This window comes from Hyperolius riggenbachi, chromosome 11, assembly GCF_040937935.1.
Source record: "Hyperolius riggenbachi isolate aHypRig1 chromosome 11, aHypRig1.pri, whole genome shotgun sequence".
NCBI classification, from domain to species: Eukaryota; Metazoa; Chordata; class Amphibia; order Anura; family Hyperoliidae; genus Hyperolius; species Hyperolius riggenbachi.
The window spans coordinates 205979192-205994153 of NC_090656.1; the positions used below are offsets into that span (position 1 = coordinate 205979192).

Sequence of the window (14962 nt, forward strand, 5' to 3'; positions counted from 1 at the left end):
CTGTCCCTCAGAGGGGCTCACACTCTAATCCTACCATATTCATAGTCTAATGTCCTACCATATTATTATGTATTTATATAGAACAGACATCTTCTGCAGCACATTACAGAGTACATAGTCATGTCACTGACTGTCTTTAGAGGAGCTCACAAGCCAATACCTACCATAGACATATGTCCATTGTAGTCTAGAGACAATTTAGGGGTAAGCCTTTTAACTTATCTGTATTTTTTTGTAATGTGGGAGGAAACTGAAGTGCCCAGAGGAAACCCACGTAGACAAAGGGAGAACATACAAACCTAATACAGATTGTACCCTCAAAGGCCCAAAGTGCATCAAGTAAATGTTCCCCACGCAATTACACCCCCAGCCTAAAATGCTTAACGTAACTGCAAAATGTATCGTTGCTTTAAACTACCATTAAAAACATATCTTTATTGCATGCAAATGTATTTGGGCTGGGGATTCTGTGACCGGGCCTCTAGGTTAGGATTTCCCCCCAGGCCGAATCGTCCCAGTCCTCCCCTGCTACTCTACCATGCAAAATGCCAGTTTTTATAAGCAGTCTAGTGGGAACTAATCCAAAAACCCAAGAGTCAACTAAATGGGAAAAAAAGGAAATTAAAAACACCTTACCTTTCACTAGCTACCAAATGAACTCTCTGAACATGTGCAATGCACTCATTTATATGCTTAACTGTGCTAGAGGTGGGCGTGGTTATATATATATTTATATTTAATTTTTTTTTAAGTCACCTCCGGTACACTTTAAAGGGAACCAGGGATGAAAAAAAAATAAAAATTTTATACATATCTGGAGCTTCCTCCAGCCCCATACGCTCTGATCGATCCCACGCCACCATCCTCCTCTGCCCGCAGCTACGAGAACCTGCTCCCCGCTCTGCCGTCAGTCGGAGCCAGTCTAAGCGTAAGGGAAGTGCGCTGTTTACATATCTCTGCAGCAGCCGCTGGAGAGATACGTAGAGGGCGCACTTCTCCTGCGTAGCTGGCTCCAATGACGTCAGTGATGGGACCCGGTTCCCATGGTTGCGGGCAGCGGAGGACGGCGGCGTGGGATCGATCAGAACGTATGGGGCTGGAGGAAGCCCCAGGTATGTATAACATCTTTTTCATTTTCCAGGCTCAGGTTCATCTCTGGTTCCCTTTAAAAGCACAATAAAATTCCTACTTCAAAATGATTAAGTGGTATTAAAAAAAAAAAAAATTCCTGGGAAAAAAAAAGATTTCTTAGGATAGACCCGAAAACCTGACTGAGATATTTAAACTCCCAAAAAAACAGGCATCACAAAACTGTAAAAAGCAGTCTGGACCTTAAAGTGTATCTGAGATGTAATGATATAAAAGTTTTATACATTCATGTGGCTTTCTTTAGTCTCCTCTGCACCGGTCGCTCCCACGGCATCCTCTTCCGCCTCCTCGTTTGCCCGGTAGCCTATTCAGTCTTAATTTCACATTCTATGGATCTGTAATGATCTGCTCTGCTGTCTGCACAGGCAGACAGCTTTTTGACCATTTGTTAGGTCTGAGTGCTGCAGGTCCCTGGAAAAGAGACCTGTCTCCACTCTGCAAGCTGCGGAGTTGCTGTTCTGGTGTGGAATTTGCATCCACTTGTCATGCAAATTGCTTAGCTGCTTCCTCTGATGGCTTGCAGTATAAATACCATTTCCTCCCAGAATTCATTGCTGGTCATGATGGTTTGTTCCTGCTAACTTACCTGGAGTCTCAGCCTTTTGCTTACTGTTTGCTAATATTGCTATCTTAGAGTAGTTCCTTGGGAGTGCCCTAGCATTCCTGTTAGCATAGTCAGGTTGTTTGTTACCTGTATTGCTTTGTACTGTCTATCTGTTGCGATTGTCTTGTCGCCAGGAAATTGTTCTGTCTGTTGGGATCGCCCTAGCGGTAGAGGCGGTGGTTCCTTCTGTACTCTGTCTGGGAGTGTAGCCAGAGCAGCGGTTGCTACTGGTTGCTCCATCTGTCTGTCTGTTTGGATCGCATTCGCCCTAGCGGTAGAGGCGGTGGTTCTTTTTGTATTCTGCCTTAGGAGTGTAGCCAGAGCAGCGGTTGCTACTGGTTGCTCCATCTGTCTGTCTGTTTGGATCGCATTTGCCCTAGCGGTAGAGGCGGTTGTTCCTTCTGTATTCTGCCTTAGGAGTGTAGCCAGAGCAGCGGTTGCTACTGGCTGCTCCATCTGTCTGTCTGTCTGTAACGAACGCTTGATGTCGTCTCGGTGAGGTAACCGTTTAGCAAGCGTTCCCGTTCTCTTTTGTTTTCGTGCTTCTTTGGTTAGTCAGGGTTGGTACGCTTTGTCGCTATTGCGCTTCTCGTATTGCGACCGTGCCACGCACGCGCTTTGTCGCTATTGCACTTAACGTGTGGTGACCGCGTGTAGTTAGTCCTGTCTGCTCCTGTGTGTTTGATTACTGTTTGTTATCAGTTCTGTCTTTATTCTGTTACTTTGCTCTGTATTACTTCAGTCTGGTGTCGCTATTAGCAATCGCCATTCTTGCGATTGCGTTCCCACTTGGTTTTCGTTGTTGTGTGTTCACCGTCGCCGGGTGGCGACTAGATTGGTGGATACACATACATTCTGTCTCTGTGCTCTCTCTCTCTCTCCGAGGGCTATCTTGCCCTATATTGCTTCACCTCGTACAATTCCCACCTGGCATCTGTGGCAGTGCAGAGGGTTTATTCCTCTGCACTCCACAGCTCCATCTGCCGGTGGGAATTTCCCTCTACAGGTGCATAGCACCATAGCTGGGTTCTGTTATTTTATACGCTTGTGGAGGATTTCCGCAGTGTCAGCGCGCATCTTGTGCGCTGACCACGGAAATAATTCCCCAATCGTTACAGGATCCTCTTCTTCTATGAAGTTATTAATACCTGCCGGATCTTTTCCTTATGAATCACTCTCAGGGCCCTGTGTCTGCTGGCATGTAACCTCGCCTCCTTGCACCATAATGATTTCTCTATCCAAGATAGAGAAAGTGCCACAAAAGCATCAAGGCCCTTTTGAACAAGGGGGCGGGGCTACATGCCTGAAGGCAGCAGACAAAGGGCTCCAGGAGTGATTCAAAAGAAAAATACTAGGCAAGTAATCATAACTTTCTAGGAGAATTGGATCCATAGAATGTGAAATTTTGGCTGAGTAGGCTCTTCAAAGTGAACCAGAAGTGGAAAAAAAACCTGATGAGATAAACAATTGTATTGATCCTCCTACTCTTAAAGGGAACTGAGAGAGATATGGATGTTTCCTTTTAAACAATACCAGTTGCCTGGCAGTCCTGCTGATCTCTTTCGCTGCAGTAGTGCTGAATCACACACCTGAAACAAGCATGCAGCTAATCCAGTCTGACTTCAGTCAGAGCACGTGATCTGCATGCTTGTTGAGGGGCTGTGGCTGAAAGTATTAGAAACACAGGATCAGCAGGAGAGTCAGGCAACTGGTATTATTTTAAAAGGAAAAATCCATATCCTTCTCAGTTTAGGTTCCCTTTACAGGGCTTGTTTTAGGTATCCCATGGTTTTATTTTATTTATTTATTTTTATTTTATATTTAAACATTTACAAACTAGGTTAAATGTTTTGTGGTCTCTGCTCATTGGCAGCCTATTAAGGGTCCCTAAATGAAAATAAATACATTATTGGCCTTTTTCTGTTTTCCTTTCTCTCAGAAGTTGTATTCCAGGATAAGGACATTTTTTATGGCTGTAATTTGCTTATGAGTGATGTTGAGTGATGGTTACTATATTCCCGACAAGACAGAAGCTGTCACTTCCGTTTCCTAGAAATTAACTCTTTCAGGCAGCAAAATAAAACAAGTAAACCAGCCTGGTTATAAATATGTTTTGCACTGTACATACACACATTTATCTCATCTTGTCACATGTCGCCTCAGGTGCACTTCAAGGGGGTTTGTATGTAGGTATAAGCAATGACATGGAGATGAGAGAAGAGAATCTGCACTGTGTGTATGTGTATATATACTGATGAAGGTCCTGATGAACCACTCAACTTGAGTGAGTGCGAAACAGCTGTCGACCTCCATACATGCTTTATTCTCTCTCCATGCTGCTGTGCTTTGTATTATTGCATTGATATTTAATGGGACTTAAATAAGTTGGCGTTTTAACTGGAGCCACTTTTTTCTACTTGCTTTGCTCAGCCTGAGTCTATGTAGGTGTAAGCCTGGTACACACCATGCAATTTCCCATCAGATAGATGGGTCGATTAGATAATTTCCGACAGGTTTGATCTGATTTCTGATAGTTTTTCTGATGGATTTGAATAGAAGTGATCAGAAAATCAGTCAGAAAAACGATCGGAAATCTGATCGGATCTGTCGGAAATTATCTATCGACCCATCTATCTGATGAGAAATTGCATGGTGTGTACCAGGCGTTAAAGGGACTCCGAGCTCAAAATAAAAATGAAATTGGTACTCACCTTGGGCTTTCTGCATCCCAGTGTAGGTCGGGAGGTCCCACGACGGCGTCCTGGCTCTTCTAGGCCTTCCCTCAGAAATGGCTGCCCGGCAGCTCCCGGCGGTCCCCCGCGACACTGGGACCGAGTGTCAGGCTCCTTCTTTCGTATGTGTCACACGTCACCACGGCGGCCGCCTCGGGCTTAAATCGCGCATGCATCGTACTGTCACGCCGGCCGCCATGATGACGCGAGGTGGCCGAAGAAGGAGCCTGACACTCGGTCCCAGTGTCATGGGGAGCCGCCGGGCAGCCATTTCTGAGGGAAGACCTAGGAAAAGACCTAGGAGAAGAGCCAGGACGCCTTCGTGAGACCTCCCAACCTACACTGGGCTGCAGAAAGCCCAAGGTGAGTACCAATTTCATTTTTACTTTGAGCTCGGAGTCCCTTTAAGTAAAACAAGGGTCAAATCTATTTGCTCATCTAAAGTGTGCTCCACCAGAAAAGCTATTGTGCCCCCCCCCCCCCCAAAAAAATAAATAAATTTGAAGCTGGAGCCACCAATGATTAAATTGCATAAAAGGAGGACGTTATTACCAAAATATTTTGTTTGATTGCAGAGAAAAGCAAGATTGGACTAATAGCTGTACCAATGACGGTGGCTTTCGTAATTTTAATGGGAATACTTGGCTCCAAGGGCGGTGAGTGCTAAAATTCCACATCAGTGTTATCATTATTACTAAATGATGGATGTTAATAACCCAGCCACTAGTTTGTATCTTATAATGGTTCCCCTGTCAATCACCATTGAGCACGGGGACTTGCCTATCAGAGGTGGACAGGGAAAATGAGAAATGGTTTTCCTACAGGGCTCATCAGTAGTCATGGCAGGTAATGATCAGACATAGCATTGCTGACCCTGATATGGCTGAAAAGTGCTGGATCTAGTGACTGATGCTAGGTGTCCTTAACCACTTGAGGACCCACCCTTTACCCCCCCTTAAGGACCAGCGCTGTTTTAGGTGATCTGTGCTGGGTGGGCTCTGCAGCCCCCAGCACAGATCAAAGGGCACTCAGAGCGATCAGATCGCCCCCCTTTTTTCCCCACTAGGGGGATGATGTGCAGGGGAGGTCTGATCGCTCCTCCTGGCTGGCATTTTGCGGGGGGGGGGCACCTCAAAGCCCCCCTCCGCGGCGAAATCCTCCCCCTCCCTCTCCTACCTGCCACCCCCGGGAGATCTGGGCTGCACAGGACGCTATCCGTCCTGTGCAGCCAGTGACAGGACGTCCCCTGTCACATGGAGGCGATCCCCGGCCGCTGATTGGCCGGGGATCGCCGATCTGCCTTACGGCGCTGCTGCGCAGCAGCGCCGTACAAATGTAAACAAAGCGGATTATTTCCGCTTGTGTTTACATTTAGCCTGCGAGCCGCCATCGGCGGCCCGCAGGCTATTCACGGAGCCCCCCGCCGTGAATTGACAGGAAGCAGCCGCTCGTACGAGCGGCTGCTTCCTGATTAATTAGGCTGCAGCTGGCGACGCAATACTGCGTCGCTGGTCCTGCAGCTGCCACTTTGCCGACGCACGGTATAAGCGTGCGGTCGGCAAGTGGTTAAAGGGGATCTGAAGTGAGAAGAATATGGAGGCTGCCATATTTAATTCCTTTTAAACAATACCAGTTGCCTGGCTGCCCTGCTGAGCTAATTGGCTGCTGAAGTGTCAGAATCACACCAGAATCAAGCGTGTAGCTAATTTTGTCAGACTGACAACAATGTCAGAAACACCAGATCTGCTGCATGCTTGTTCAGGGTCTATGGCTAAAAGTATTAGAGGCAGAGGATCAGCAAGACAGCCAGGCAATGTGCATTGTTAAAAAGGAAATAAACATGTCAGCCTCCATATCCCTCTTGCTTCATTTGCCCTTTAATTCACAATACTCTTCTTTCCTGTGAAAGCTTGGCATGGATGCCCTGAAGCCAAGAGTTACGTTTAAAAGACTTTTATGAATGGGTCCTAAGAATCCCAGGTAGAACCAGAGAAACTCAACTTCACATAAAATGGGCGGCCCATTGGCTAAAATCTCATGAACATGCTAGAGAGGGCAGAGAAACAACAGTGTGACACATGAAAGAGTGGCTTAAGTGGAAGGGGTAAGTCACAACATGGTACAATGCATCATCCTACACTCATTCGTCTGTGTCGTATTTACAAATATATAATGCTAAATGATGCCATGGGACACCTGTGCACTCTAAATTCACGTCCCAAACCAATTTAAAGTGGATCCGAGATAAACTTCTACTCATTGCATAATTGCGTTCCTTTCATATAGTTTATAGGGCATTCCCCAAGCCAAATACATTTTTTGTTTTGTTTTAATACTCTAATTCCCCTATAAACTAAACAAGCCTGGCCCACAGATTTTCACAGTGCCTTGACACTGTAGCAAGGGCTTATGGGAGCTCAGTCTGGGCAAGAGGAGGAGGAGGTTACTAGCCAGAGATTTCAGAGGCAGAGGGAAGGAGGGAGGAGGAGAGGGGACTGAATTTGGGGTGTACATTCCTCCTGACGCTGATGTCAAAATGGCCCTGAGCGTGCTCAGCGACACCATCACACAGTGGGAGTCATCCCTTCCGGACTCGTTATTCATTATCTTAGGGGACTTCAACAAGGCCAACCTACGCCATGAACTTCCGCGCTACCACCAGCACGTCACCTGCCCCACCAGGAACGCCAACACTCTGGACCACTGCTATACGGTCCTGAAAGATGCCTACAAGGCAACCCCGCGAGCTGCACTGGGCTCATCGGACCACTGCATCATTCACCTGATACCCACCTACAGGAGACGCCTGGAAACCGCAAAACCAGTCCTAAGATCCAGCAAAGTCTGGTCGGAGGAGGCTAAACAACAACTTCAAGCCTGCTTCGACTGCACGAACTGGAAGGCTCTGGAAACACACGAACTTAGATGAGTGGGCAGACGTTGTATCCTCGTACATCAGCTTTTGCGAGGAGCAGTGTGTACCAACAAAAATCCGCAAACACTACCCGAATGACAAACCTTGGTTCTCCAATAAACTTCGGCATCTGCGCAGAAGCAAAGAACTGGCGTTCAAGTCTGGCAACCAGGAGGAGTATAGGAGGGCAAAAAACACCCTAAACAAGGAACTGAGGGCCGCCAAAAAGAACTACGCTGTAAAACTGGAACAGAACCTCTCCTCAAAAGACACACGAACTGTCTGGAAGGGGCTCAAGGCTGCCACGAACTACAAGCCCCCTCCGCAGCATGCAACTCCCAGCACCGAGCTCGCTGAGAACCTCAGCGAGTGCTATTGCAGATTTGAGAATCCAGCAAGATCCCTAGAGCCTCCGGCCACCTCCTCTGACTTAGAACCCCCACATCCAAGCCCACCCCCCCAGCGGTGTATGAGGATGATGTCAGGAAACACCTTACAGCGATTAATGCAAGGAAAACCTCAGGCCCAGATGGAGTGTCAACAGCCTGTCTGAAAACCTGCGCACAGCAGCTTGCTCCCATTCTCTCATCCATCTTCACCAAGTCCATCCAGGAAGGCAGGGTCCCTGCTTGCTTCAAGAGGTCTACTATCATCCCGGTCCCCAAAAAACAGGGTGTTTCAGACCTCAACAATTTCAGGCCGGTGGCTCTCACCTCAGTCATCATGAAAGCCTTTGAAAGCTTGGTTTTGCCTTTCCTCAAGCAATCGACCGAGTCCCTGCTGGACCCGTTTCAGTTTGCATATAGAGCAAACAGGTCTACTGACAACGCCATAAATATCTGCCTGGAGCTTGTAAATGAACACCTGGACAATCCTGACTCATACGCCAGGATCCTTCTACTTGACTTTAGCTCGGCATTTAACACCATCAGCCCCCTAATACTTCAGGAAAATCTTGCTGCCTTCGGAGTCCACCCCACCCTCCGCCTCTGGATCACGGACTTCCTAAGTAATAGATCCCAGGCCGTCAAGCTGGACACTATCATCTCCCAACCAAGGACCACCAATACAGGGGCCCCCCAAGGTTGCGTACTGTCGCCGTTCCTATTCTCCCTATACACTAACAATTGCAGGTCCACTGCGGACTCCGTCAAAGTCTTCAAGTTCGCCGACGACACCACCATCGTTGGCCTCATCTCGGGTAATGATGAGCAGGAGTATCGCCATCAGATTGACAGAATTTGCCACTGGTGTAGGGAGAACGGGCTGGTCCTCAACACTACAAAAACGGTCGAGATGATTGTCGATTTTAGGACACGCAGCACCACCCCACCCCCGATCAGCATTGATGGCACGGTAGTTGAGAACGTCCCCTGTGCACGCCTCCTTGGCACGACAATCTCTTAGGACCTGACATGGAAAGCCAACACTACCTCAACCCAGAAAAAAGCCCAGCAGAGGCTATTTTTCCTACGCCAACTAAAGAAGTTCGGTATGGCCCGCGAGCTTCTGACGAGCTTCTACACTGCCACAATTGAATCTGTCCTCTGCTCCTCCATCCTGGTCTGGTATGCTGGATCCGCCGCCAGCGACAGACACAAACTGCAGAGGGTCATCAGATCAGCGGAGAGAATCATCGGGAAACCACTCCCCTCTCTTGACCAGATTTTCAACTCTAGACTGCGCTCCAGAGCTAAAAAAAATCGCTAATGACCCGTCCCACTCAGGTTTCCGCTTTTTTTAGTAGGCTCCCCCTAGGCCGGAGATTCCGATCCATCTACACCAGGACCACAAGGCACAGGAACAGTTTCTTCCCCTCAGCCGTAAATTATCTGAACTCTTAGAACTCTTAGATCCCTCCTCATCCTACCACGACAAGTGGTGTCTGGTAGCACCCAGCCTGACCGCACGGGTGCACACTTCATATACACGTGTTCAAATGTGTCCAAATGCTGTAACTGTACCCTTTATATTGTCTGTCTGCTTACATATATGTATCGTTTATGTCCTGCTCGTTCTCACACTAGCCCTGTACTTGCCAAACCCAATTCCGGGCACGGCCCAGCCGTGCTTGGCGAAATAAAAGATTCTGATTCTGATTTACACACAGGCAAGCTGATAGCATCTACAGCCTCCGCCTGTGACAATGTGACAAACAGAACATGGCTGCCCTCATTGTATCACAGGAATAAATAATCATAAACTGTTGAAGCTGTTTGCAGATAGATATGCTGTGTAAACTACCCTATATACTCGAGTATAAGCTGACTCGAGTATAAGCCGACCCCCACTATTACCTAAAAAGTCCTGGAAAAAATGATTGACCCGAGTATAGGCCGAGTATAGGAAATGCAAGAGCATTAGGTCAGTAGCAATGACTGTATTTATAGAGAGAAACACTGTAAAAAATATGTAGGCCCAGTGAGAACTTAACTCACATTCCCTCCTATCCATATTTTGTACAATAAAATAGTTGTTATCACATGCAGAGTGCTGCAGCGATGGCACATTTGTTAGGCGATTGCAATTGCCATCTGTTTGAACCAGCCATAAAAAGTCCCAACGGACCACATTGTGTGTCTTTAATACATATCTTAATGTAAGCACAATAATGATTACTATAGACTATAATAACCATAGCAATTAAACTAAACATGGTTGCCCAAGGGGAAGGAAGAGAGGGAACTTTGAACCCAAAGTGACACAGTTCATAAAAATCCAGAAAAGCTCTAACCTGTTATCAGATGCTTTTCTTTCACTAATAACAGCTTGCTGACATCCCTTGAGAGCACCCCCAGCACAATGTGTAGCAAAAAAGCTGAGCTGCAATAATGATAGAGTGCCCCCTGTCCCCCGCTTGCTGCTATGTGTAAAGTAATCCGCCTCCCCCATCACACGGATTACCGCTATGCATATAGTAATCCACGTGCCCCTCCTCCGCTATCCACTTTGTGTAAAGTATGGTAATCCGCAGGATATTCCCTCTCCCCCAGACCGGAGGGTATGGCCAACCTTTGAAGTGCCCTCTGTGTCTCCCGGGTATCAGCCGCGGCGTGAGTGATTCTTCACGAACCAAGCTGAGATGCCTCTTCCTGTCAGTCGCAGGCTCGTTGCTATGACGCCCTCTAGTTGCGTCTCTTATCACGTGTGCCAATGCAAGTGTCATAGCAAAGAGCCTGCGACGGACAGGAAAAGAGGCATCCCGACCCATCGTGGTTTGGAATCGCTCGCGCCGCGGCTACATATCCTGATACCCGGGGGACACGGAGGACATTTCAAAGGTTGGCCATACCCTCCAGTCTGGGGATTACCATACTTTATACATAGTGGCAAGCGGAGGAGGGGGGGGGGGCACATGGATTACTATACGCATAGCGGCAATTGGAAGGAACGCGGATTACTTTACACATAGCGAGCGGGGGAGAGGACCGCGCGAGCATTAGCGCTGCTCAGCTTTTTTTTTTCTTTACACATTGCAGTGAAGGGTGCACACGGGGGAGGGGGCTCCAATGACTGGCTCGAGTATAAGCCGAGACCCCCACTTCGAACTTATACTCGAATATATACGGTATCTAAACTTTAGATAAGATATATATATATATATATAGACAAGTTACTTGTTATAGTTAGTTTTTTTTTTATCTCGGATCCACTTTAAGGCGGATAGTGTGTCTCAATAAGTAATCGGTTAGGCACATTGGCCCTTATTCAATTCACTTTTTCTCCTAGGAGATACTACTTCATCTGCTGTTTAACCACCCTGGCGTTCTATTGATTTTGCCAGGGTGGCTGCGCAGCAGTATTTTTTGGATTTTTTTTTCTATCATGTAGGTAGCCTAGCGCCAGCTACATGATGCCCTCTCCCTGCGGCGTCCCTCCCACCCCTCCGATTGCCGCCGGCGTGCTTGCCCATAAGGAAATCCCGTTGTGTGCTTGCTGCATACTTAAAAAAAAAAAATCAAAATCAGCCCAGCGGGGCCTGAGCGGCGCCCTCCGGCGGTCATGGACGAGCTGAGCTCGTCATTACCGTTAAGCAGGTTAATATAATTTTTCAGCATTTTGTAACTGAAAAAGTACAGTGTAGAAAGCGATCTCATGGATTGGATTTTTGCAGCAGACAATATCCTATTAGTGTTAGTGAACCATAGTTTGGACGGAGACTTTCTATACAGAGTTTCTCTTTAAAGAAAACCTGTAACGAAGAAAACCTCCCCTGGGGGGGTACTCACCTCGGGTGGGGGAAGCCTCCGGATTCTATTGAGGCTTCCCCCATCCTCCTCGGTCCCGCGGAGGTGGAGATAAAGCTCCCTGAACAGCGGGGATGTAAATATTTACCTTCCCGGCTCCAGTGCAGGCACAGTATCGGCTCTCCACTCGGAGATACTCTGAAATAGCCGATCGCTTGTCGGGCCGCTCTACTGCGCAGGCGCAAGTCTCCTGCGCAGCAGAGCGGACTCGATGGAGTTCGGCTATTTTCGCCTATCTCCGTGCGCAGAGCCGTAACCGCACCTCCGCTGGAGCCAGGAAAGGTAAATAAAACATCGCTTATCAGCGCTTGTCTGGCTTGTCGAGGGAGGATTCCAGCACACTTCAGGGGAGCCAGCGCTGGACTGCCTGCAGCTACAGGGGTGGGGGAAGCCTCATTGGGACCCTGAGGCTTCCCCCTCCTGACGTGAGTACCCCCCAGGGGAACTTTTTTTTGTTACAGGGTCTCTTTAAGAGACATAGTCCCATATGTACTTAACTTTTTTTCCTGAGTTTTCTCCCGGAGATAATTTTTCATATTCTATTTAAATACATTTTCAGCACTTTGCAACTGAAAAAGTACTAAAAAGTACAGTCCTGGCCAAAAGTTTTGAGACTGTCAAAAATATTGGAAATTAGAAAAGTTGGTGCTTAAGTTTTTATATTAGCAATTTGCATATACTCCAGAATGTTATAAAGAGTGTTCAGATGAATTGCATAGTCCTTCTTTGCCATGAAAATTAACTGAATCCCCCAAAAAACCTTCCCACTGCATTTCATTGCTGTCATTAAAAGACCTGCTGAATTCATTTCAGTAATCGTCTTGTTAACTTAGATGAGAATGTTGACGAGCACAAGGCTGAAGATCATTATGTCAGGCTGATTGGGTTAGAATGGCAGACTTGACATGTTAACAGGAAGGTGATGCTTTAAATCATTTATCTTCCATTGTTAACCATGGTGACCAGCAAAGAAACGCGTGCAGCCATCATTGCGTTGCATAAAAATGGCTTCACAGGCAAGGATATTATGGCTACTAAGATTGCATCTAAATCAACAATTTATAAGATCATCAAGAACATCAAGGAAAGTGGTTCAATTCTTGTTAAGAATGCTTCAGGGCGTCCAAGAAAGTCCAGGAACCGCCAGGATCGTATTCTAAAGAGGATTCAGCTGTGGGATCGGAGTGCAGCCAGTGCAGAGGTTGCTCAGGAATGGCAGCAGGCAGGTGTGAGCGCATCTGCATAAACAGTGAGGTGAAGACTTGGAAGATGGCCTGGTGTCAAGACGGGCAGCAAAGAAGCCACTTCGCTCTCAAAAAAACATAAGGGACAGATTGATCTTCTGCAGAAAGTATGGTGAATGGACTGCTGAGGACTGGGGCAAATTCATATTCTCCAATGAAGCCCCTTTCTGATTGTTTGGGGCATCTGGAGAAAGGCTTGTCAGGAGAAGAAAAGGTGAGCGCTACCATCAGTCCTGTGTCATGCCAACAGTAAAGCATCCTGAGACCATTCATGTGTGGGGTTGCTTTTCATCCAAGGGAGTGGGCTCACTCACAATTTTGCCAAAAAACACAGCCTTGAATAAAGAATGGTACCAAAACACCCTCCAACAGCAAATACTTCCAACAATCCAACAACAGTTTGTTGAAGAACAATGCATTTTCCAGCATGATGAAGAACCGTGTCATAAGGCAAAAGTGATAACTAAGTGGCTCGTGGTCGTGGACCAAAACGTTAAAATTTTGGGTCCATGACCTGTAAACTCCCAAGATCTTAATCCCATTAAGAACTTGTGGTCATTCCTCAAGGGTGGACAACCAAAAACCAATTAATTCTGAGAAACTCAAAGAAGTGATTATGAAAGAATGGGGTTGCTATCAGTCAGGATTTGGCCCAGAAGTTGATTGAGAGCATGCCCAGTCGAATTGCAGAGGTCCTGAAAAAGAAGGGACAACGCTTCAAATACTGACTCTTTGCATAAATCTCATGTAATTGTCAATAAAAGCCTATGAAGTGCTTATAATTATATTTCAGTACATCACACAAACAACTGAATCAAAGATCTAAAAGCAGTTTAGCAGCAAACTTTGTAAAAACTAGGGATGGGACGAATCCACAATTTCTTCGAATCCGAATCCGAATCTAAAAAGGTTCTCGAATATCTCGAACCTTTCGAATCCCGAATCTAACGAATCCTGCGTTCCGTGGAATGGTTGCCCACAGTATAGGTAGGCAGGCTAGGTGCTCACACTATAGGTAGCTAGGTAAAGGTGCCTTCAGTATAGCTAGCTAGGCATAGGTGCCTTCAGTATAGCTAGCTAGGTATAGGTGCCTTCAGTATAGCTAGCTAGGCATAGGTGCCTTCAGTATAGCTAGCTAGGCATAGGTGCCTTCAGTATAGCTAGCTAGGCATAGGTGCCTTCAGTATAGCTAGCTAGGCATAGGTGCCTTCAGTATAGCTAGCTAGGCATAGGTGCCTTCAGTATAGCTAGCTAGGCATAGGTGCCTTCAGTATAGCTAGCTAGGTAGGGGCCTTCAGTATAGCTAGCTAGGTAGGGGCCTTCAGTATAGCTAGGTATAGGGGCATTCAGTATAGCTAGGTATAGGGGCATTCAGTATAGCTAGGTATAGGGGCATTCAGTATAGCTAGGTATAGGGGCATTCAGTATAGCTAGGTATAAGGGCCTTCAGTATAGCTAGTTAGGTATAGGGGCATTCAGTATAGCTAGTTAGGTATAGGGGCCCTCAGTATAGCTAGTTAGGTATAGGGGCATTCAGTATAGCTAGTTAGGTATAGGGGCATTCAGTATAGCTAGTTAGGTATAGGGGCATTCAGTATAGCTAGTTAGGTATAGGGGCCCTTAGTATAGCTAGTTAGGTAAAAGGGCATTCAGTATAGCTAGGTATAAGGGGATTCAGTATAGCTAGTTTGGTATAGGGGACCTCAGTATAGCTAGCTAGGTATAGGGGCCTTCAGTATAGCTAGGTATAGGGGCATTCAGTATAGCTAGTTAGGTATAGGGACCCTCAATATAGCTAGTTAGGTATAGGGGCATTCAGTGTAGCTAGATAGGTATAGGGACCCTCAGTATAGCTAGTTAGGTATAGGGACCCTCAGTATAGCTAGTTAGGTATAGGGGAATTTAGTGTAGCTAGTTAGGTATAGGGACCCTCAGTATAGCTAGGTATAGGGGCATTCAGTATAGCTAGTTAGGTATAGGGACCCTCAGTATAGCTAGGTATAGGGGCATTCAGTATAGCTAGTTAGGTATAGGGACCCTCAGTATAGCTAGTTAGGTATAGGGGCATTCAG

General features: G+C 46.7%; 1 protein-coding gene across 7 annotated transcripts in view; it reads left to right on the forward strand.

Moving 5' to 3' along the window:
• LOC137538195 (uncharacterized) overlaps window positions 1-14962 on the forward strand; it is a 124510-nt gene that overhangs the window by 50152 nt on the left and 59396 nt on the right. For all 7 annotated transcript variants that reach the window (XM_068260224.1, XM_068260226.1, XM_068260225.1 and 4 more), the window contains one exon: window positions 5061-5141. In XM_068260224.1, coding sequence (XP_068116325.1) covers window positions 5061-5141 — 81 coding nt within the window. The remainder of the gene's footprint in view (window positions 1-5060; window positions 5142-14962) is intronic.